Below are 22,512 nucleotides of genomic sequence, written 5' to 3'. Positions count from 1 at the left end.
GGTGCCCGGGCCAAGGATGACGGGCTCTCACCGACAGGAAGTGCTTCCTTTATGCCAGAGCTGCAACTAGGCTGAGGCAGCAAGGACTTTTCTCTTGGGTGTCTCATCTGGAGGGCTGCTCATACCATTTGGTGTCCTTCAGTAGCAAAAGAGCTTAGCACCGAGTTACCAAGAAGTAGTTGTTAAAAGAAGGACCAGTCAGCCAGCTGGGGTGAGCACCTTCCTCACCTGCCTCGACTCCTCCCCCCAGCTGAGAACAGTCCAGGCTCCCTTTGTAGCTTAGGAAGTACCTAAATTAAGTTGTTTGCTATCTGGGACAATCAGGGATAATGTCTTAGAGTTGGAGGTCCTGGGTTCAAGTCCAGGCTTTGCCACTTACTTGATTTGTAACTGTGGGGGCCTCGGTACCATCCCTCTAAGCCCTTTTCCTCGTCTGTAAAGTAGGCATAACAACCCCTGAACCCCCTGTGTCCTCCAGGAACTGTCTCAAGGAAAGTGTAGATTATAAAGCATCTGTATATATGGAAATGAGTAAAAAGCCTTCTGGGTAATGAGCCTTCACTGCTTTAGGGGGAAACAAACAAGCACAAACACACAAGAAGGCTCCAGAAGCTGGGTCAGGCCCCGAGAGCTCTCCAAATACCTGGGGGGACCAGGAGCCGTGCTGGCCACATCTGCCTGTCAGGGCCGCAGCCTCTGCCGGCCAAACAGCCACCATCCCGGAAACGCTCTCCTCAGTCAGCAGAGCAGAAGTCTTTTTTTAAAGGACTGTGGTTTGGCCAGCTTTCCAGTGCTGAACGATTGCTGTGGAGGCCAGGTGAGCTTGGTCAGCTCCCTGAGAAGGAGCTCTGAGGACCAGAGGAGGATCCTTTGTCATCAGCACATCAGAGGGCTGGCTTCAGGCTGCCAGGTTTCTACCTGAACTCTACTGCTGGAGGTGCTCCCGCATCTGGGCGCCCAAAGCTGGGCCAGCCTAGGTAAAGGGGCCTTCTGAGGGCCTTGGAAGTTGTTTCTTCCCAAAGATGCAAAATCCCTCTTCGGATCCTATTTGCCCTCTCTTTCCCGACGGGTCCCTACCTCCATCACCATTCACCATAGAATCAAACTGTCTGGAGAGCTGGGAGGGACCAACCCTCTGATTTTCCGTTAAGTAGCCAGTCCTGCCGCCATCCAGCTGGGTGATCCTGGACAGGTCTTTTGATCACCTGGGCCTCAGTTTCCTCCTGGACAAAATGAGGGCTAGCTCCTCAAGCTGTGATCAAGGCTCCCAGAGCCCCATAAGGCTAGACTGCTCCAGAGTCTCTCAACTTACCCAGCTCCCCCATTTGGCAGATCTGGAAAAGTTAAGTGACCATCCCAAAGTGACTTAGTCATAGATCATTAGCTCTGGGAGGGACCTTCCAGATCATCAATTCTAATTCCCTCCTTTGGAAACCCAGAAAGATGAAATCATTTCCCCAGGGGCACCCAGGAAATTGTCTTTTCTCAAGCTCCCCTTTTTTGCCCTCTCCCGGCCCACTTCACCAGCCCAACTCATATGAAAGTAGGGCCGCTCAGGTAAAATCAGCCTCCATCATCAGCGTCCTGAATTACTAAGATTGGGCTTGGCTGGGGAGGCTGCTCGGAGCCATCCTGAAATGTTGGTTGTGGTATTGCTTCCAGTTTTTTTGTTTGTTTTTGAGTCACATAATGTGGCTGTTTTTAGATGGTAGTTATTTTAATTGGGGGGGTTGTGTGTGGTTTTTTTGGGGGAATGATACACCCAAGCTGGGCTAAGGGGAAGACTTGGAAACGTCAATCAGAAAGGAATTCAGAAGGCCCCAGGATCTTTGAGGGCTTCCAGCTAGGGAATCGTGACTGATCTGGGGCGGGGATGGGGTGACCAGGTTTGTGGAGCCAGTATGGTCTGAAACAGCCAGAACTTGAGTTAGGAGGGTCCCCTCCTTACTCAGGCCCTGACCACTGCTAATTACTAATAGTAAGAGTAGCTGCCCTTTCTGGGGCTCTTCATAGAGATCTGAATGGACCAGTCTTAGATTGGGCAGCAGTTCTGTGCTCTGTAAATAAAGGGGTTGGATGGCACTGGACTCTTCTAGCTCTGACATCCCATGTTCTCTGCTCTAAGGTCCCTCCAATATTCCATATTCTCTGATGTCTACCATGCACACCTAAGACTGTTATAGGTAGTTTCTTGGAGTGGTCCAATACCTAAGATCCCCTAGGGTTCTTTGCAGAGTCTGACTGATCCAATCAGCTGCTCAAAGGTTGAGAACGGGGCTGAGGATCCAGCATTTTTTTGACTGGCTTTCCTTAGGGCTTCTTTACTTTTAACATAACCAGGAGCTACTTCCGAAGGCCCATTGTCCTCAGCTGGGAAGGGCTATTTTCCCCCAAGATCCCTCCTATAACTGTCCCTGTCCATACCAACAAGAACCTACCATGCACACAGAGCCAGTCACCAGAACACACACTTTCCAGATATCGTAGCCCATTCCTTCCCTGCACAAATCTACCATTCCGTGGCCTGGATTATCTGCCCTTTCTACAGGGAAGTGGGAAATTTCCCCCCACCTCCAGGAAGTCTTCCTTGAGCAATTCTGTCTACACCGACCTTTCTCTTCTTTATCCTTGTAGCATTCGTAGTCTGTCCAGTTCCTTATGGTGTTTGGGATCTCATACATTGTGTATCTCCAGCTGGAGCTGTGAGCACCCCTAGAAGTCATTTCCTCTTTGGCCTCCCCCACACCTCTTGGCACTGGCACTGAGCACACAGTAGGGCTTGCTCCTGATTATCCAATTGGTCTCCCCAACCACGAGGCAGAGTATTCTGTTTCCTTGTCATGTAACCTTGTAAGCCCCTCCTCATCTCTGAGCCTGTTTCCCTATCTGTAAAATGGGGATAATATGACCTGTATGTCCTTTGTCCCACGGTGGCTTTGAGCAAAGCATCTTGCAAACTTCTGGAGCAGGATAGCAATGGGAGTGAGATCTGTTAATTCTTGGGTTTTCTCCATCTGGTCTAGAGCACAGGCATCTGGCTGAAGCAGGACCTGTCCTCAAAGAAAGCAAGTGTGGTGGAGCCCATGAAGACGAAAGCATCCCCCCAGGAGGATTCTGGAGAAGGTAGGACTCTAGACTTCTCCTTCCTCCCCTTGGGGCTACTAGCTAGATGGGCTCAGAGAGCCAAGTTCATTTCAGCCAGGACTCCAAGAAAAGCCCATCTGGGGCTTGCGGCGACATTGCCTGTGGCCTGGCCCCTCACTGGCCAGCTCAGCCTTGGCACCTCCTCCAGCCTTCTGAAGGCTGAGCTTGTGCCCAAGGCCAGCGGGAGAGGCCATCTCTGGTACATGCCTGTGGAGACCTCCTTCTTCTCTTGAAATAGGCAATGATGGTAACCAGGTAAGTCCTAGTTGCAGGGAGGGTGGGGAGCCCAGGGGAGGGAGGCAGGGCAGAGAAGGCATAGTCTATGGGTGGAGCCATGTTCCCCTTTGCAGCTGGGAATGTGGGGAGAAGAGCATGGAGAGAGCAGAGTCTGCGCTGGAACCCGGGGGGGGGTGGAGGGTCCCAGGCAGGGGCCACCGGCACATGGCCCCCAGCTTCAGCATCTGGGGACTCCTAGATTCGCCGGACAGGGTGCCACATGGACACAGGCTTGCGCAGGGTGGCCAGCATCTGGTTCCAGTGGGTGATGCCCATGCCACCGGACAGTGGGCCAATGATGACATGGCCGATGTTGTCGGTCCGCCCATCGCTGCCGCACTCGGCCACTGTCACTCTCAGAGACAGGTCCTGGTAGGGGAGGGGACAGGGGAGAGCAGGATGATTGCCCAGAGTCCAGGAATGGGCATGGGCCTCGCCCCACCCCTTCCCCACTCAGGCAGGGATGACCCAGCCTCCCAGACCAAAAGAGCCTTCCTTCCTGCCTTCCTTCCTTCCTGCCTGTCTTCCTTTCTTCCTTTCTTCTTTCCTTCCTTCCTTCCTTCTTTCCTTCCTTCCTTCCTTCCTTCCTTCCTTCCTTCCTTCCTTCCTTCCTTCCTTCCTTCCTTCCTTCCTTCCTTCCTTCCTTCCTTTCCCGAGCCCAAGGAGCCCCTCTCTCGTTCCCCCTTGGGCTCACTAGGGCTCTCCTCTCCCCGACGGCATGGCCGTCATGGCTCCTCGGGTGCGTGTCGGGAACAGGGACTGTAGAGAAGGACATTTCGCTTTTTTCTTTCCTTTCGCCTCCATTCCCGTGTTCCCTACAGGACGAGGAAGATGGTACCGACCCAAATGGAGGTGTGCGTGGCCCCCTGGCTGCCACCAGCGCGCCCCCTCGTGGGACTTCTGAGGCAGCGCAGCCGACCCTGATGGAAGTCCCGTTGCCTAGCCACTGACGGGCAAGAAGGCAGAAAGGTGAATTACAGGTGTGTGGGAGGCAGGGATGAAGGCAGGAGCTGAGGGAGAGAGCTGGCCTGAGCAGGAGAGGCTGGGGGGGGGGTAGGGAGTGTCTGAGGGGGTACCCAGACTGAAGCTCAGACCCACAGAGCTCTGCCTTCCTCTGATTTGGGGGCTTTGAGAGAAGCCTCTCAGTGGGGCGGGAGGACAAACTGGGGAGGTAGGGAAATAGGCCAGAGCCCTGGGCATGAGGGCAGAGGCCTAAACAGAGAGATCCGGGAACCCCAAGAAAGCTGAGGCTCCAGCTTGGAAGGCCCATCTCTGCTCTGCCCTGGTGCCTGAGATGAGTTAGCCACAGGGTACACCCTGCCAGTGGCCAGTGAACAGAGGGACGGAAGGCCGAAAGGCTGTGGGCTGCAGGGAGGAAGCTTCCCACCCTACCAAGCCATGGGTGGGGACAGGAACGAACAGGGGGAAAGCCTGAAATGTCTAGGCCCTTAGCCATAGAACATACACCTGCCCTGGACTAGTTCTCTCCCTCACGGTGACCCTCAGTCCCAGGGGCATCAGAAAGCCACGTAAGGGTGGCCCTGAGCAGACCTCCAGGGAGTGCCCTGTGGAGTTCACAGCCCCACAAAAATCACCTTTCTGGAGGCTAGCCCTCTGACATGGTCATCGTGCGAGTCCCCTCATCGTTAGGGGCCTCGCCCAATACCTCTCTCTGCTCTTCCCCAATGGACCTAGCTTGTGTTCGCTCCTGCCAGTAGACAGCAAGCGTGAGGAGGGCAGGCCCCAGCATGAGCCGCTCAGTCGCTGTGGAGGCCTCCTGGCCCTGTGCTCCCAGCCCCAACCCCTCACCTGGAGCACGATGGCCGGGACGGAGAAGATCACGGCCTCGTTGAACACGGGATTGGGGTCGTCCTTCTTCACGCCCGTCTTCTTCTTGCTTATCTTCTTCCCGTCCTGCAGCAGGTATACCTTGACAAAGGGGTCTGTGTGGGGAAGCAGCAGAAAGTCCAGGCGAGGCCTCCACCCTCCCGCCTGCTGTGGCCGCCCCTTGCCCTCCATTTCCAGGATGCCAGCTCCCCGCTTGGTCTGAGGGCCGGTCCTCCCGCCCCACCCCCTGCTGCCCTTTGAGCTCCAGCAGGTTTCCCTCTACCAGTATAAGCTGGCACCTTTCCTGCTGTTTGTAGCCTTATCCGGTGGCCTGGGGGTCTCCTGGGCAAGTCTGGAAGCCACGAGGCCGGCTCCCTCTCCACTCTGCTACCCTCGCCTCACCTCAGCGGCTCCAGCGGCCCCTCCAGCAAAGCCCCCAGCAGCCAGATTCCCCAGGGTTGTTCCTCTCTGGTGCTTCTAGTCCTCAGGAGCGTCACCGTGACCTCCTGCTACCAGGGGCGTGGGCGCTGCCTTCACCTTCCGCCTTCTACTGTGGGCTCAATTAGCAGCATTACCATCCTGCCATCATTCAGTCACTCAGTCCACAAGCATCTCTTAAAACACCTGCTGTGTGCCAGGCACTGTGCTGAGCTCTGGAGATGCAAGGCCAGGCAAAAACAGGCCCTGCCCTCAAGGAGCTCACAGTCTAGTGGGAGCAACACCATGTAAACCAGCTACCTGCAAGATATATACCGAATAGGTGGAAGATAGTTTCAGATAATAGCTAGCACGGGCAACCAGAACAGGCCTCCACTTGTTTTCATTCATTCTTTCATTCATTCATTCATTCATTCATTCATTCATTCATTCATTCATTCTCCTCCTCCCCTGCCCTGGCTTGTGGCCACCTCCAAGTCCTGAGGCAGTCTCAGCCGGCTGAGTTCCCATACCTGACTTAGTGGGCTCCTAATTGACAAATAGCCTTCTTAAATCAGTCTTTCCTGTGCTCATCTACTCGGTTATGCAGAGGGCTTGGGGTAAACTGAAAGCTCTCTAGCTGTGAGTGATTTCTAGGGCTGGACTCCCAGGCTGGCTGAGTAGGCAAGGACCTGACCTGAGCTAGCCCAACTCCCTCTTGGAAGTGACCAGCAGAGAAGGAAAATGACCTGGCCAAGGTCACGCAGCCTGCTCAGTTCCAGTCCTGTATGCCAACCCTTAGGACCAGCCAGTGTACACCACTAGGGACTTCCCTGCCTCCAGCCTCCCTGAGAGCCCCGTTGGACGGTCATTGATTAAAGCACCTGTCTGATGCCCAGCGTCTCGCCATGTGCTGGAAACCCCAAGACGAACCCTGAGTTGGTTCTGCCTTGGACTTTGGCCGGATGGCCAGGGCAGCGGAGGAATGCACACTGGGTGCCGGCAGGCGAGGCAGGGGGAGCAGCCTTCGCAGAGGAAGGTCGGAAGCAGGAGGGTGGCCCTTGGGAGGGGCGGGGATGGGAGACGCGCCTGCACAGGGGGCTTTCAGCGTGCATCTTAGGCCGGAGGCAGCACGGGGCCGACCTGGCCTTCAGGAAGGTCACCGTGGCTGCCGTGAGAGGAGGGATTGGAAGGGGCAGCACCCGCCGGGAGGCGGGCCGAGGGACCGCTGCAGCCCAGAACCCCGGTGCCGGAGGGGACCCGACGCGGAATGGGGTGGACTCAGCGCCTGGCCGGACAGGAAGGAGGGGACGCAGGGACCGGAGGACGACCCTGAGGCTCTGCCTGGCTATCCTTGGAGCAAACGATGGCCAGCGAGGCAGACTGATGGCCCAACTGGGAGACCTCCGTGGGACCACCGATGGCCATGCCCAGCCTTTACCCAGGTCGCTTGCCCTGTCTGATGCTGGATTTGAACCCAGGTCTCCCAGACTCGGAGTGGAGCCTTCAGCAGGACAGGCTGTGTCTCAGAGCGGGATGAGATAAGGACGAGTAGCCGACCCAGAGAACCGTGACTGCCCCCGGGGGAGGGGGCAGGGAGGGCCCCTCGGACGCCCCAGGGCGTCCGTGCCCTGGCCGCAGCGCCCCCTCCCCATCAGCGCAGGCTCCCCGCGGAGCTGCGGCTCCGCAGAAATACCTGGGGGCGGGGGAGCACAGCCGGCTCGGCTGTCAGGCAGCCTGGATTTCTATTGGCTGGGACGCTGTCTCCAGGCCCTCAGCCGGCCAATGAGCGGCAGACCCATGGATTCCAGCTGCATCTTCCTCTTCCCCCCTCCCTCCCTTTGCTGGGGCCGCCAGGTAGGTTGCTTGGAGACAAAGCTGGGAAGGGGAGGGAGCTCCTGCGCACGTAGTAGGTGCTTCTCTGTGGACCCAGCCGTGATGGAAGGCAGAGAGCGGGGGCAGAGCCCCTCGGCCTCGGGCCGGGCCCTGCAGCTTTCCATCCCGGCAACCTCCCAGAGCCTCAGTTTCCCAGTTCAGTCAGGAAACGTTTGTCAGGCCTCAGCCCCCGCCGTTGATAAGTGGGGACCCCAGCTGTGCTGGGAGGGCAGCTGGCTATTTTGTAATTTATAATAATAACCAGCTTTTCTATCTCCAGCGATCCTCACAACCACTCCGGGGGCGGGAAGGGGCTGTTATCATCCCCATTTTACCCAAGATAAAACTAGAGGCAAACAGGTGGCTTGACTGGCCTCAGGTCACACAGCAAAGTAAGAGTCTGCGGCTAGATTTGAACCCAAGGCTTCCTGATGCCCAAGTCCAGCCCCCTCCCCACTCGGCCACCTAAAAACCAGGCAGGCCAGTGTGACCGCAGCGGAGCAGTAGGGAAGAAGACTGGAAACATCCCTCAGTGGAGGGCTGAGAATACCCCAGACTGAGGAGTTTTATCCTATTCTATCCTAGAGGCAGACATTGATGATGGGTGGTTAAGGCTGGGGGTGTCTGGACCTAAGCCTCAGGAAAATCCTTCCAGTAACTACAGAGAAGAGCTTGGAGTTGAGGATGGGAGACCGATTAGAAAGTGATGGCATGGTGAGGAGAGGGGGACTCATCTGTCGGGGGTGAGCCCTGGACTGGAAGGCTCCCCCAAGTGCCTCCTGAAGCTAAAGAGCCCTTTGGAAACCCAACAGTCAGGCAATCAACTTGGCTCTGTTGGTCAGCCCAGCCCCGCTGCTCTGGAATGGGTGAAGTTCAGGGCTGTTAAGAGCTGTGACTTCACTCTCTGCTCTTGTCACTCAAGAAACCTCCATCAGCTGCTTAAGGAAACCTGTCCCTTTAGCAAGGAACAGAGCCTCGATGGTCAGGAGGTGGCGTGAATGCATTGGGCCTCCTTCCCTGCCTGGCCGCTGCCTAGCCCACCCTCTGAGTAGACTGTTACATTTTGGCCCCCAAAGAGGTGGACTCTTAACCCTTTGCTTCGATAGGACCAGGCAGGCTGCTGCCTTCCCCCTGACGCGGAGGCTTTGCCTTGGGCAGCCAAGCACTCACCAGCGGTCGCCTTCTCGTTGGTCCAGATGAGGTTCTTGGCCTTCACCACCACCACAGTGAGTCGCTCCGCAGTGGGCAGGTAGCTGAGAGAGAGCAGGATTTCGCCCACCACATCGTCAGCCTGGAAACAAACACACAGAGCATCCTAATGGGCCTGGCAGGCTTCATCTTCAAAGGCCGTGCAGAGCTTCACTCTAGGAGATCCCATTCCAGGCAGCCCTCAGGTGGGGCTTGCCCCACAGGGCCTAGTATATGCAGCCAGAGCCCAGCATCCTGCCTGGCTCAGACAAGGGTGGGGAAAGCCTGGGTGAATGAATGAGGCAAGGTGTGTTCTTAAGGAAGCACAGTCTGATTACTTAGGATTCTAGCCAGTGATGTCAGCTAACCAACAGAGAGGTCTAGTGGTCTGCTTTTAGAGAGTAGATAGGAAGAGCTGGTGCTGATAGAGGCTTTCAGAGCATTCATTGGGTCCTCGCAACCCTGGGAAGGAGGTGCTGTTATTATCCTGTTTACTGATGAGGAGACTGGGTCTGAGCGAGGTGATTTGACTTGCCCGGGGTCACTCGGCTCAGGAGCATTTGGGAGCGGGTTTTGGAAGTCAGTTCTCTAACTGCGGGTCACCCGGCTGCAAAAAGCAGCATTTCACGTGTTGTAAATAGGCCCTTTCTTCCTCAATGGCTTCAAAATTTTGGGCCCCCCCCTCTCGCCCAGGCTTCTGTGGATGGTGGGGGATGATCTGGGAGGTAGCTCTTCCAGGCTGAGCCTTGAAGCTCTGGGAGGAAACTAATTCTGGGCACTCAGGTTCCCAGTTCTTGGGCCGTTGGGCACCCACCTTCACCCCCCTCATCGCCGAGGCCCAGGAGTGCCTGCCCATCGGAAAGCCTCTCACCTTGTTCACATCCTGCAGGTAGAGCCAGCCACAGAAGGGCTGCTGGGTCAGCTCGAGGACAGACAGCTTCAAGTCAACCGAGCCAGTCATGACATTGCGGTCGTCATCATCAATGCCATAGACAGAAAAGCGCAAGCTGCTGTCCTCCAGAATGCAGGGGTCCACCATGATGGAAAACCTCTCATCAAAGAAAATGGAGTATGCTGTTCGCTGGATCTGCAGAGAGGCAGGAGGAAAGCAGAAGTGAGCTCCGGCACAGCCCTGGGAGTCCCATTTTACAGATGAAGAAACCAACACTCTGAGGTGTTAGTGACTCAAGTAGGGCTCTGTGTTGGCTAGGGGTCAGAGGTAGAATTTGAACTTGGGTCTCCCTAACTCCAAGCCCAATACTCACTGGGTAATAGAAGCACAGGTCGTAGGATCGAGATCCAGTCCCATCCCCTCCTCATACAGGAGGACTTGGGACCCTGGGCACTGAAGGGCCTTGCCATGGTAGGAAGCTTACACCATGTTGCTTCTCAGATGAGTAGGGAGAAGCAGTTATCCTGGATGGCAGGCTGAGGGTCTGGTTTGGAGCTGCCCTGGCACCAATACAAAAGCAGAACTGCCCCTGCCCCAGGACCTGACATTCTAATAGGAAGGGGATTGGTGGCCAGGGGAAGGCTAGCCTGTCTGAGAAGAGGTGAGGGAATGGCAAGGCAAACCACCAGGGAAATAAAACTATTCTTCCAGAAGCTCGGTAAAATGAAAAAAAAAAAAGGCTGCAAAACAAAAGAGTTAGATTGAATGATCTCTCTCAGGTCAGATCCTGCCCTTAGCTTGGCACATAGGAGGTGCTTCACTCAGGCTTGGTGACTGCCTTGACCTGCAAAAAAACAAGGTCCCTTCAGGAGCTAAATCCTGTGCTCCCTACTTTTAGTTAGATTCTGCTTCCTCAATACACCTGATGCCTTTGTCAGTGTCTTTCATCATAATCACACCACCCACCCAGAAGAGGCTGGGAGGGGTGTGCAGAGCACTGTGCTAGGGTCTGGGGGGATTCAGAGTTCAGAGAAGACCAGAGTTGAGGGGGCTTGAACGAGGGTGGCTGTGATGCCAATGGAGAATAGACGGTGGACGAGAGATACGGAGGGTGGACTGACTGATTGGATATAAAGGGCGAGGGAGAGAGAAGAGTCAGGGTTGACTGCAAGGTGGCAAAGAGGTCGCTGGATGGATGGATGGATGGATAGATAGATAGATAGATGGTGGTGATGATCTTAACAGAAATCAGGAGAGCCTTGATTGCCAGGAACTGCCCTTTGGACATTCCTCCGCTGCCGGCTGTAGGGAGCTGTTGAAGATTTTTGACATGTCCACACCTTTCCCCATTGCAGGGTGAATTGCAAAGTGTTACATAGATGCAGTTGTTGTGGTCCCCCTGCAAGGGCATGGAGGCCAGTCTTTATTAGCTCCTTCCCTCCTGCTCTCTGTTCCCAGCTATCCCAGCCCCTGTACAAGACAACCTCAGGTGGGACCATGGTGATGAATGGTGGCCAGCCCACTCTGCTAGGACTAGACCAGGGCTTCTTCACCTCTCTTGTGTTCTGGACCCCTTCTTGGAAGAAGGTCTTTGAATAATTGGAGGAAATGCTAAGTTTCAGCTAGAGCTTGGTGAGAGTCAAAAATTACTTCCCCCCACCTCGCCCTGAGTCTTGTCTTTTGGAGCCAAGCTGAACAAGGCAAATCTGTCTCCACACCCAGCTCTTCTGATGCTTGGAGACAGCCCACAGAGTGGACATGATGTCTGCCCTGAGTCTTCTCACCTCCCAGCCCTTCCCCATCCAGGCTGCCTCTTCTGGACACTCTGCAGCTGATGGCTGTCACCCAGGCCGTCCCATGAGGACAAGGGACACGTTGACAACTAGGTCGAGCTCCATGCAGACCCAGATCATGGGATTCCCTTCGGCTGTCTCAGCCTCATCCAGTTTGACTCAGATAGAATGGAAGGAATGAAGGAAGGAATGAATGAATGAATGAAAAGCGTTTTGTTAAGCGCAGTTCCTCTCTATTGTGAGCTGCAGTCCTCTTGCTTTGTTGGGTCTCCTCTTCTCTCCAAGAGAGCTTTACTAACTTCTCCTTCGTGTTTGGACTTTGCTGGCCATCCTCTGTTCATCCAGAGCCTTTGTTCCTGGGCCACACTTAGACTTTCACCCTCTGCTCTGGCTTCCCTCTTTTGGACACACTTTTAGAGAGCCTCCTGTGCATCCACACCAGTCTCTTCAGACAACACCCTCTTTCTTTCTCATTAGAATTTTCTTGTAGTGTCTCGAGAAGAGAATCTTCCCTCCTTCCTGGCGTGACTTCCTCTGTAAAGAACTGGCCATGGGGTCCTACCTATCCTTCCTCTGAGCCTGTCCCTGAACCCGGGTACCTGTCAAACTTTGCTCCATTTTCCTCTCTTCTGACTCAGCTGGGAGGAAGGGGTCATTTTCCCTCAAGGCTTGTTCTAAGCCTTTTCATCCTAGCAACTTCTCTGAAATCAGATCCAGAATTCCCTGGTTGGTTTTTCTGCTTTTGAAGGATGAAATTATCATGAAGCCAAACCATAAAATTATTAGCTTCTCTGTTTGGGGCAGAAATCCAGACAATGGCAGCCCTTCCCCCACAATATTGATTGGCCTATCGCAACTGTAGCCTGACTGTCTCAGATTTATCATCTGATCCCTGAATACATCATCTTATTCCTCCCTCCAGCCAGGCAGTCCACAGTCTACTCCAATGACATAATCACTCCTATATCTGACTCCACTGATCTTCCAATCCAATGAACTATTAATGAATTATTAAATACCTGCTATGTGCCAGGCACTGTGCTGAATACTGGGGATTTTCTTGGTAAAGATCCTGGAGTGATTTGCCATTTCCTTCTCCAGATCATTTTATAGATGAGGAACTGAGGCAAACAGGGGGAAGTGACTTGCCCAAGGTCACACAGCTGGGAAGTCTTGAGACTAGATTTGAACTCAGGAAGATGAGTCTTTTGGGTTCCAGGTCTGATAACTCTTTCCACTACAGCACCACCTAGCTGCCTTACAACAACAACAACACGTTCTAGGCAGCCCCTGCCCTCAAGAAGCTTACAGTCTGAAGGGGAAACAACACACAAAAGGATGGAAGAGAACACCAAAGGGCGCTTGGCCCCGGGGCATCTTGTTCCTTGGAGCTGAAATTGGGCAGAGTAGCAAAGGCAATGTGGAGGGACCTTTAGCCTAGACAGTTAACTTTAAACACCTTATTTCCTCCCTCTGCTTTGATTTCATTCAATTAAACAAGAAATGACAGCACCTGCTATGTGCCGCGCACAGCTGAGGACAAATCCCAAAGCCCCTGTCCTCAGGGAGCTTACTTTCTAGGATCCCTGGACTTCCTCCTAGGAGTCCACAATGACCACCTCCCAGTACTGTTGTACGCCCAGTCCCATATTCCGGTGGCGGGTCTCAGCAACACACACGTATGAGGCCAGCTTCGCTGCCCCTCCTGGCTCTAGACCCATTCCTTGTGCATAACTAGCCTGGGCTATGCCTTTCGCTGCTGGCTACCCTCTTGGAACTTCCTTCTGGGAATCTCTGGGTGTCTCAGCTGCTCTGTCTTCCTCCCTTACAGCCTCTCTCTGTGAAGCAGAACTTGGTGGGTGAACACGAAGCGACCTTCTCCTTCCCCTCCCCTTCTCAATGGAAGCCATCGCAGGATACCAGGTAAGTACATATTTGCACACGTGTCTATAGAAACTGAGAAAAATGAGAAGGGAAGGGGCTTGACCCTGGTGGTGCCGTGGCCAGAAAGGGCTGGAGCTGGCCTCTGAGGCTGAGTCTCCCCTATCCCTGTGCCACACGTGGCTTCTTTCTTGGCCCACCCAAGATCAAGGAGCTTCCTGGGCCTCCCCTTCCTCCTCCTGATCCCCTCCTAGGACCATTGTCAGCCAGCCCCTCCAGCGAAGGGCATCTGAAAACTTTGGGGTCATCTAGGTGATCCAGTAAACCGTTCAGCGGACTGGCCCCAAGGTCCGATCCCTTGGGCACTCCCCTGGGGACCTGTTCACCAGCTGGAAAGGGCCTTGGAGGCCTCCACCCAGTCCTGACGCCCAGGAGGGACTGATGGGCCCCATTGACCTTCTTTCGTTCCCATTCCCAATCCCCACCCCCTGCTGCTCTGTCCTCACCTCCCTTCCTGTCTGCCAGAAGAGCATCAGAGACTTGAAATCTGGCTGAGCTGTCCCTGTGAGTTGCCTTAGTCTATGAGTCTAGACAGCATTCAAAAAGGAAATGAGGGCATGTGCCCTGCTGGTGTCTGGCAGTCCTCTGACAGGCGCTCATGTCAGAAAGCATGTATTCAGCACCTTCTGCAAAGTGCTAGCAATGTTAAAGAGACACAAACAGCCCTTTCCCTGAAGAAGTTCACAGTCTAATGATTCATCAGATAGCCTAGCATTTGGGCGGGAATCAAAACCCTGGTTCTCTCCTACTTAAGGCTGAGCTGGGTGACCTTTGGCCAGTCCCATAACTTCTCTGGGGCCTCAGTTTCCTCCCTTCCAGCCCTAAGACCGACATCACTCCTTCTCAAGTGCCCTGGCTTCCAGTGGTGGGACTCTATTTTCTTCCCCTTGCTGACGCCTGGGGTAACCTCTGCCTGGCGATGCTCCTGAGCCCCACGCTCATTTTTTATCATCTCTCCCTGATTCTCCCATAGCTCAGAGTGAGCCTGCCCTCCTCAGATTCATCACTCACAGCACTGACAGGACCTCTCCTTGGTCCTGACCATATTCAACTTGTAATTCTACTTTCCTATAATAAGAATAACTAGCATTTATGTAGCACTTGCCACGTGCCAGGCACTGTGCTGTGTGCTTTACGAATATTATCTCATCTTCACAACGCCCCTGTGTGGTGCTATTATTATCTACATCTTATAGTTAGGGAAACTGAGGGGAAGTGATTTGCCCAGCCTCACACCACTAGTCACTGTCTGGGGCTGGATTTGAACTCAGGGCTTCCTGGCTCCAGGCCTAGCGCTCTGGACACTGTGGTGCGCCCCCCACTGCATTCCCACGAGATCATAAGCTTCTGGGTGAAGGCTGGACTGTTTAATGTTTAAACTCCTACTGTGTGCTAGGTGTTGTGCCTCACCATCTAAAATGTGTACAGAAAGAAGTATCTGCGGGTAACATGGAGAGGGAGAGCGCCCACGGGGGTGTCCAGAGGGCTCTGGGACACGCCTGGCCACCGCGTTCTCCTCAGCGCTGGCCACCGAGTCTCTGCCTCCTAAAGCCTCATCTGCCTCATCTGTGCTGTGGAAATGTGAACTTCATAATTAACGCTGACCTGTACTTTTCCTTACGCTTTTGGGCATGGTCTTTCTCCTCAGGTAGCCAGCGAGCCTCCTGGACAGAGGAAAATGTCCTTCACCCTTTCTTCCCACAGCCCTGGGCCCCCAGCCAGCAGTCGCTGGGCTGAGAAGAGGTCTGGCTTCTGGCTGGCTGACTGAACGAGGGGCCTCTGCGTAGTAGCGCCTGCCCTGTGCCTGTCTCTGCTCTCCGTCCCTAGGGCCAGGACCACGCAGCAGAGGAGGACGCCGACCACGCACACACTCCCTGGGGCTGCCAGTGCCCACCCTGCTCAGATTTGCAAGGCCAATGTCAGCTCCCTCCTGGGGGGCCTTCCCTGGCCTGGATCTGAGCCACAGAGCCACAGAAGCTGTCTTTGGAACTGGTGCCAAACCACGCACGAGGAGGAGTGACTGGGACCGAAAGGGTCAGGGGACATCCGGTCCTTCCTGTGGGATCGGGCGGGGTGGGGGAGGGGACCAGAGTCCTACCCCTAGGGAGACCCTGGGGGGTGCCGGCCACCTGTGGACATGAGTGGGGAGGAGGGAGATGGTCAGGACCCTCCATGGGCAAAATGGCGGGGGCAGTGGGATGTCCTCCTTGCCCCCTGCCCATCCCTTGGGGGTCCTATCCTCCCCAACCTGCACCTAGGCAAACTTCATTTCCCTTTCAGGGTCTTGGCTTCTTCCTCCAGAGACTAAGGAGGTCGGATCAGATGATCTGCTCCAGTCCCTTTCAGTCCTGACATACTAGACTCTGTGTTTTCAGTGCTTCCCAGCTCTTAACAGCCTGCAGTCTTGTGTTCTAAGATCCCCTCCTGGTTCTGACATTCTGTGTTCTAAGGTCCTTCCCACCTCTTAACACTTGGGTTTGAAGGTGACATTGTGTGTTCTAAGAGCTCTCACAGCCCTGATATTTTGTGTTCTAAGGCCCCTCCCAAGCCTGACATGATATGTTCTAAGGTAACATTCTCTGTTCTAAGGTCCTTCCCACCTCTGACACTCATTATGTTAAGGCAACACTATATGTTCAGCGGTCCTCCCAGCCTTGACAGTCTCTGTTCTAAAGTGACATTCTGTGTTCTAAGGTCCCTCTCACCTCTGACACCTGTGTTCCGAGGTGACATTCTGTGTTCTAAGAGCCCTCCCAGCTCTGTTATGGTATGTTCTAAGGTGACTTTCTATGTCTTCAGGGCCCCCCTAGCCCTGATATTCTGTGTTCTAGGATGACATTCTCTGTTCCAAGGGCCCTCCCAGAGTTGAAATGCTTTGTTCTAAAGTGACTTTCTATCTCCTCAGGGCCCTCCCAGCCCTGACAGTCTGTGTTCTAGGATGAAATTCTGTGTTCTAAAGGTCCTCCCAGACCTGACATTCTGTGTTCTAGGATGACATTCTCTGTTCTAAGGGTCCTCCTAGAGTTGACATGCTATGTTCTAAGGTGACTTTCTATGTTCTCAGGGCCCTCCCAGCCCTGACATTCTGTGTTCTAAGGGCCCTTCCAGCCCTGACATTCTCTGTTCTGAAGGTCCTCCCAGCCCTGACATTCTCTGTTCTAAGGGCCCTCCCAGCCTTGATATTCTGTGTTCTAGGATGACTTTCTGTGTTCTGAAGGCCCTCCCAGCCCTGACATTCTGTGTTCTAGGATGACATTCTCTGTTCTAAGGGTCCTCCTAGAGTTGACATGCTATGTTCTAAGGTGACTTTCTATGTTCTCAGGGCCCTCCCAGCCCTGACATTCTGTGTTCTGAAGGTCTTCCCAGCCTATTCTGTGTTCTTGGATGACATTCTGTGTTCTGAAGGTCCTCCCAGCCCTGACATTCTGTGTTCTAGGATGACATTCTCTGTTCTAAGGGTCCTCCTAGAGTTGACATGCTATGTTCCAAGGTGACTTTCTGTGTTCTCAGGGCCCTCCCAGCCCTGACATTCTCTGTTCTAAGGGCCTTCCCAGCCCTGACCCTCTTTGCCCCCAGGCCATCCTTACTGGAGCTGCCGTTTCTGTGGCCCTTTCAGGTGGGCAGGAGACTCTTTCACGGGACCCTCATCAGAGCCCTGTGAGGGGCCACTCCTCCAGTGGACATGTCCCAGTGTGTGTGTTCTCTCCAGTGATGCAGATTGCAATCCATCCATGCCCATCCCCCCGGGCACCCGTCAACCACATGAGGTAGGTTGTACAAAGATTGTGATTGTCCCCATTTTACTGATGAAAACACAGGCTCAGAGCAGATATTTAGCCCAGGTCACTGCTAAGGGTAGGGCCTAGGACTCAAACCCCAGACTCTTGCTGCTGCCCCATGCCAGCCTCCCCAGAGCCCAGAGGCTGCCCGCCTCATGCCAGGAAGGCAGACTTACCCGGGAGATGCCCACGATCTGCTCCTCGGGCACCAGGCTGATGCGCAGGAAGCAGGAGTCGAAGGCAGGGTCCTCCTTCTCCAGGAGGTCCTTGCCCTGGAGCACCACCACACGCAGCATGCGCTTTCTCAGCTCGTATTGTATGGTCACCTCCACCTGGCCCAGCACAAAGTCATGGCCGAAGTTGTTGTTCACAGAGGAGATGGAATTGATCGAATCTGCAGACAGGGACTTCTTGAGGGTCCCGTAGGGGGGGAGGTCCATCTCCCGGTTCGTCACCTCCAGGGGGCCCAGCTCACTGACGCTCTCAAAAGCATCATCCGTCTTCAGGCTGCCCTTGCGGCTGGGAGACCCCTGCTCGTCGGCCTTCTGGCTGCTGCAGGCCATAGTTCTCTGAGGACCGAAGGGAAAGGACACCCATCACGTGGAGGGAAGAAGAGGGAAGGAAGCAGAGCCCAAAGCCAGGGAGTGATTGCCCAATTCAATCTGGCAAGCATTTATTAAGCACCTCCTATATGCCCAGCCCTGTGCTAGGCCCCAGAGGAGATAAGACCTGGGGGGCCAGGGAGGGGGGAGGGACAAAGCCTGCCTTCTGGGAGTGGGGTCAGATCAGTCACCAAACAAATGAGCAAATGCTGCTTGGAACCCCAGCTCTGCCAAAAAGCAGCCCCTGCCCTCAAGGAGCTTACATTCTAATCAGGGAGTAGCATGTAACTAAGTGAGTGCATCTAAGACAGCTTTAGAGGGAGGGTCCTAGCAGCTGGTGGTGGGGAGAGGACCAGGAAAGGCCTCCTGCAGGAGGCACTATTTGAGCTGAATCGCAAAGGTAGCTAGGGACACCCAGAGGTGAGGCAAGGAGACAGAGCATCCCATGGGGCAGAACAGCCTGTGCAAAAACACAGGGGCAGGAGATGGAGGGGGTTCTGAGGGGGAGCCCCAGGTAGGCCACATGTAGGGCACATAGGATCCTAGGGCATATAGAGGGCGAGAAAGGGCGGGAAAAAGGAAGAGGCCAGCCGGCAGCTAGAACAGGGCCCGGCTGTGGCAGAAGGGCTTGGGGCCAAACGAGGGAGGCCGAAGGGCGATGCTGGGGCTCCCCGAGCACAGGAGGACACTTTGGCAGCTGAATGGGAGCGGGGAGTGGAGTGGGGATAAACCGAGGCAGGGAGACGTTCCTCAAAGGAGGAGGCTCCTGAGCTTGCTGCCCAACCTCCCCAGAGCTGTCAGCATTGAATATTCACAAATCAAATCAGTCTTCATGGTCAAAGCAGGTGCTTTCTGCTGCCTCACTCAAAGGAGCTAATGGTGTCGCCTCAGGTAAGGTTAGGGCAGAGAGATTTAGGGGCAAGGAGACCTTTGTGGAGTCCCACCAAGAGCATGAGTGCCTACTGTCCCAGAATGTGGGACTGACCTTGACACAGAGGCTGGGCCTCTCCAGGCTTCTCCCCACCCCCAGGGAGGCTGTCCCCGCCCTCACCTTCTGCCTAGCTTCCAAGTAGGTTACACCGTACTTCTTCTGCAGGTACCGGTAGTCGTAGTTTGGGAATGGAGATGGGATGGGGAAGCTGCCCGATTTGCAGAGCTTCCAGAGGTTCACAGCAGCAACCCCCAGCAAGGCGAGGGCCCCGGTGACGTAGATCCCAATCTCCCAGCCAGGAGGACTCTTAATAACTGGGAAAGAACCAGGCAGTTGCTGTTAGTAGAACCCTGGGGTGCCCGCCCATCAGAAAGCATTAATCACATGGTCCAAGCTCACATTCTAATGGGGGATACACATTCATGCACGCAGGTGTTTTGGGAGCCCCCCCCCCAGACCAGACAGATCAGACTTCCTGTATTTGCCTAAGCCTCTGAGTCACATCAAAATCTGATCTCACCTTACTTCACCAACTTTATTGCCCTTTTGTGCCTTCTTCCTTGCAGCTGGTGGAACAGTGGAAGGTGAGAATTAGGTGAAGAAAGACAATCTCATATTCTAAAGATCTGACAAGGACGGAAAAACACTATCCCAATTATCCCAATCCTAGCCTACCAAGAATTGAAGGCCTCAGCAGCCTGGGGACAAGTTGGGCGTGGGAGCAGTCTCTAGGCACAGTGAGGAGATGAGAGAGTTCTGCCCCAAACGTGGATGTGGCTGTACAAGTGTCCACTAGACCTGTCCAAAAGGCCCCCAGCTGAAGCTTCTCAGGGCACTGCGGGGGAGAGAGGGCCAAGGTGGCTGAGATCAGGAGGAGTAGATTTCAGACAGTTCAGGGGAAGGCTGGGGATCTTCCCAGGATCCCATGACCCCCAAAACTTCCAGGAGGGACCAGAAGCTCAAGAATATCCTGGAGACTCAAAGAGAAGGATTCTGACCCAGAGGAGAGAGACCTCTGTAGAGGCACAGAATACCAAACCATGCCTAATCTGTCCTTGCTAGAAACACACCAAGAGGGCCATCTCAGAAAGAGCTAAAGCCAAGGACAGAGCTAAGGCCAGCCACCAAGAGGGAGGAAGAGGAAGGCACCAGCCTCAGCTAGAGAGAAGGCAGAATTACTCAAACTTTTATCTTGCTTCTGCTGAGGCAAAGTAAAAAATGCTTGAGAGGGAAGGGAAACCCAAGATAAGAAGGGGTGTAATAAGAAAGCAACTTACTGTTTTGGCTAATCAGTAAGCATTTCTGAAGCCCCTACTCAGGGACAGGCCCTGTGCCCAGTGCTGGTTTTAGAATGAAAAGAGTGAAATGGGCCCTGCCCTCAGGGAGCTTCCATTCCAACGGGGGACCCAATATGTACATGCATAAATATGTATCCAATAAATTCAAGCTTCTAGAGGAGGGAATGCTCTAGCAGCTCCAAGAGCCCAGGAAAGGCTTCATGGAGAAGTGAATGCTTGAGCTGAGACTCCAGAAGGGGGAGCATGATGGAGAGCTTTCCAGGCATGGGGAAGAGCCAAGGCGAAGACACAAGGGTGGGAGATAGTCCAACCTGTATGTGCAACAGCTAGATCACAAGTGTGCAGAAGGGAGCATTGTGTAAGAAGACTAGAAAGGCCAAAAGAGGCCAAGTTGGAAAAGTTTCTGGAGGCAATAGGGAGCCAGGTTTACTGAGTAAAAGGGTAGTGTCTGCAGGCCTGCTCTTCAGAAAATTCATTTTGGCAGCTGGAGGGAGGATAAATTGGAGCAGGGAGGGGCTTGAGGCAGGGAAACCAATTGGGAGGCAAAAGATGAAAGGTGATGAGGGCCTGAACCAGAATGGTGGTTATATGAGTGGAGAGGAGGGGGCATGGACAGAGGAGAGAAATATTGTGGAATTGGACATGACCCAATGTGATCCTTCCTGAAATCAAGTGCCCCAGCCCAGAGAGTACTGAAACATCTGGCAGAAGAGGTGGTGATAAGCAGTTACTCCCTGCCTGTGGTCTCTGCAAGATGGTGGAATGTCTTATCCTGTGTTCAGAGAAATATCTTCCAGGAGTCTGCCCTGCTCAGATCTCATTTTAGGGAGTAGATTCAGGGAGCCTGATGAAATTGGTCTGAGGTCTCAAGGTCATGCCACATTTGATTCATTCAAATTGAGCAAATACCATGAGAGTCAATGGAAGGAACTGAGAAGAAAGATTAGTTTGGATGAGAAAAAATTGGGGCATTCAAGCATCTGAAGGGAGAGCAGTAATAGGAGTGGTGGAGTTGGGAAGTTGTCAAGAGACCAAAACAAAACACTCCAAAAGTGGAATGGGGGTTGCTTTGGGAAGGAGGGAGCTCTCCCTTATTGAAGTCTTTAAGAAGAGACTGATGGCCCCTAAGCAGGGATGTTGTGGACAGGATTCTTGTGAGGGTTGGACTTGGTGCCTCTGAATTTCTTTCCAGCCCAGAGAAGGTAAGTAGGAGAGGGGCTACAGAACATAAATGGCAACTGCTACCCCCATTGTCAGAAGAGGAGAAGGTCAGGTTTACAAGCTCCAGGACATAGAGGTTGGCTAGAATTCCTGGTGTAATTCTGGAGCAAAGACTAAAGGAGGTAATGGGTAAATGTCTCAAAAAGGAATCAGCGGCCACAAACAGCCCACATGGCCTGATCAAGAAAGAAGAGGGTCAAGAACGAGATGAATCTCATTCCTTACGTTGACAGTACTGCTATACCATGGAATACTGTTGCTCTAGAGTATAAGTTTAGTGTTTTACACATGGGAAAACTGAGGCTGAGAAAGAGGTAAAGTGGCTTCCCCAACTGATTCTTGCAGACAGGTTGGGAGATATGTAGACTAGTTAGGAGCACTGTTATGAAGGTTCCAAACTGGTTGACTGGACACAAAGAATAGTAGTCATCAATGCATCAAGCCCACCTTGAGTGAAGGTCTTCAGTGGAGTGTCCCAGGGCTCTGTGCTTGGCCCTGGGCTGTTCAACGGTTTAACTGAATTTAAAGTTATAGCATCATAAAGTATATAATCAACACAAAGTGGAAGCATCCACAAAGTGGATGACAAAATTGGGATCCAGAAGTATCTCAACGGCCTTAAAAGTTGGGCCAAGTCTAAGATGAAACCAGAGTTACATCTCCATTCAAAAGAATTCCTTCACAAGTACAAGGTGGGGCAGGCCTAAGAAGAACAGAAGATCTGAAGGTTTTAGTGGTCTGCAAGTTTTCCATGAATCAGTTGAAATGGCAGTCTAAAAAAAGGAAATGACCTGAAGCCACATCACCCCTAGGATTATAGATTCAGAGTTGGAAAGGATCCTAGAGGCCATCTAGTCCAATACCCTCATTCTAGAGATGAAGCAAGTGGGGCACAGAGGTATTAGGTGATTTGCCCGAGGCAAGTTGCATGGGCCTTGAGTATTAGAGCCAGGATTTGAACTCAGGTCCTATAACTCTTAAGTTCATCAATCCTGAGGTCAGTGGTGCCAATTTCCACTGTGTCACATCACTAAAAACTCATAGATCTGAGCTTTCCTCCACAAAGTCCTACTCCGGTGCCTCATCGTGGCGTGGAGGTGACCCTGGGTTCTTGAAGGCTATGCCAGCCGAGCAGAAGCTCTGGCAGGTCCTACCATGCTGGAAAGACTTCAAGTATGGTCCCGGGAACAGACTAAGTCTGTGTTCTGAGGACTAGCCTAGCTAAGTGCGGAGAGGCCCATCACCAGCAGACTGGCCACCAGGTGATGGAATTTTGGCCACAGCAACCTGGAAGCAAAGAAGAACGGCCCTCAGCCCTGTGCAGTCCC

General features: G+C 53.6%; 2 protein-coding genes and 1 long non-coding RNA gene across 6 annotated transcripts in view; 2 read left to right on the top strand and 1 right to left on the bottom strand.

Annotated features, from left to right (window-relative positions):
- The window catches only part of LOC144455114 (uncharacterized), a 65,727-nt gene extending 60,477 nt beyond the window's left edge, over positions 1-5,250 (top strand). The window contains exons 3-5 of one of the 3 annotated variants that reach the window (XM_078148112.1): positions 3,024-3,123; positions 4,242-4,389; positions 5,116-5,250. In XM_078148112.1, coding sequence (XP_078004238.1) covers positions 3,024-3,123; positions 4,242-4,324 — 183 coding nt within the window. In that variant the 3' untranslated portion in view covers positions 4,325-4,389; positions 5,116-5,250. Of the gene's footprint in view, positions 1-3,023; positions 3,378-4,241; positions 4,401-5,115 lie in introns of those variants that run through there. The other 2 variants (XM_078148113.1, XM_078148111.1) reach the window with 2 other exon arrangements.
- On the bottom strand, positions 3,327-18,869 carry SYT12 (synaptotagmin 12). The gene is made up of 6 exons (XM_020968331.2): positions 18,786-18,869; positions 17,309-17,701; positions 9,599-9,814; positions 8,710-8,830; positions 5,230-5,363; positions 3,327-3,789 (listed from the first exon to the last, which is right to left on the bottom strand). Exons 2-6 carry the CDS (start codon positions 17,693-17,695, stop codon positions 3,616-3,618), a joined length of 1,032 nt encoding a protein of 343 aa, XP_020823990.2. The 5' UTR covers positions 17,696-17,701; positions 18,786-18,869; the 3' UTR covers positions 3,327-3,615.
- On the top strand, positions 9,756-15,171 carry LOC110195571 (uncharacterized). 2 transcript variants are annotated; one of them, XR_013483784.1, is made up of 3 exons: positions 9,756-9,903; positions 13,244-13,335; positions 15,002-15,171. It is a non-coding gene; the product is annotated as an uncharacterized LOC110195571 (long non-coding RNA). The 2 variants fall into 2 exon arrangements; XR_013483783.1 differs by having other exon boundaries at positions 9,756-9,916.
- Positions 18,870-22,512: the final 3,643 nt, after the last annotated feature.

This window comes from Phascolarctos cinereus, unplaced genomic scaffold (assembly GCF_003287225.1).
Source record: "Phascolarctos cinereus isolate Bilbo 61053 unplaced genomic scaffold, phaCin_HiC Scaffold_9;HRSCAF=440, whole genome shotgun sequence".
NCBI classification, from domain to species: Eukaryota; Metazoa; Chordata; class Mammalia; order Diprotodontia; family Phascolarctidae; genus Phascolarctos; species Phascolarctos cinereus.
Note: the sequence above shows the minus strand (reverse complement) of the source record. Positions and strands in the feature narration are given on the sequence as shown.

Bases quoted from the DNA above. Each gene is read 5' to 3' on its own strand.
- SYT12 (XM_020968331.2), bottom strand. From the start codon at position 17,695: ATGGCCTGCAGCAGCCAGAAGGCCGACGAGCAGGGGTCTCCCAGCCGC. The intron at 9,815-17,308 runs GTAAGTCTGCCT...GCCTCTCTGCAG, and splicing joins AGATCGTGGGCATCTCCCGG to ATCCAGCGAACAGCATACTC. The intron at 8,831-9,598 runs GTGAGAGGCTTT...GTTTGTTTCCAG, and splicing joins ACCTGCAGGATGTGAACAAG to GCTGACGATGTGGTGGGCGA.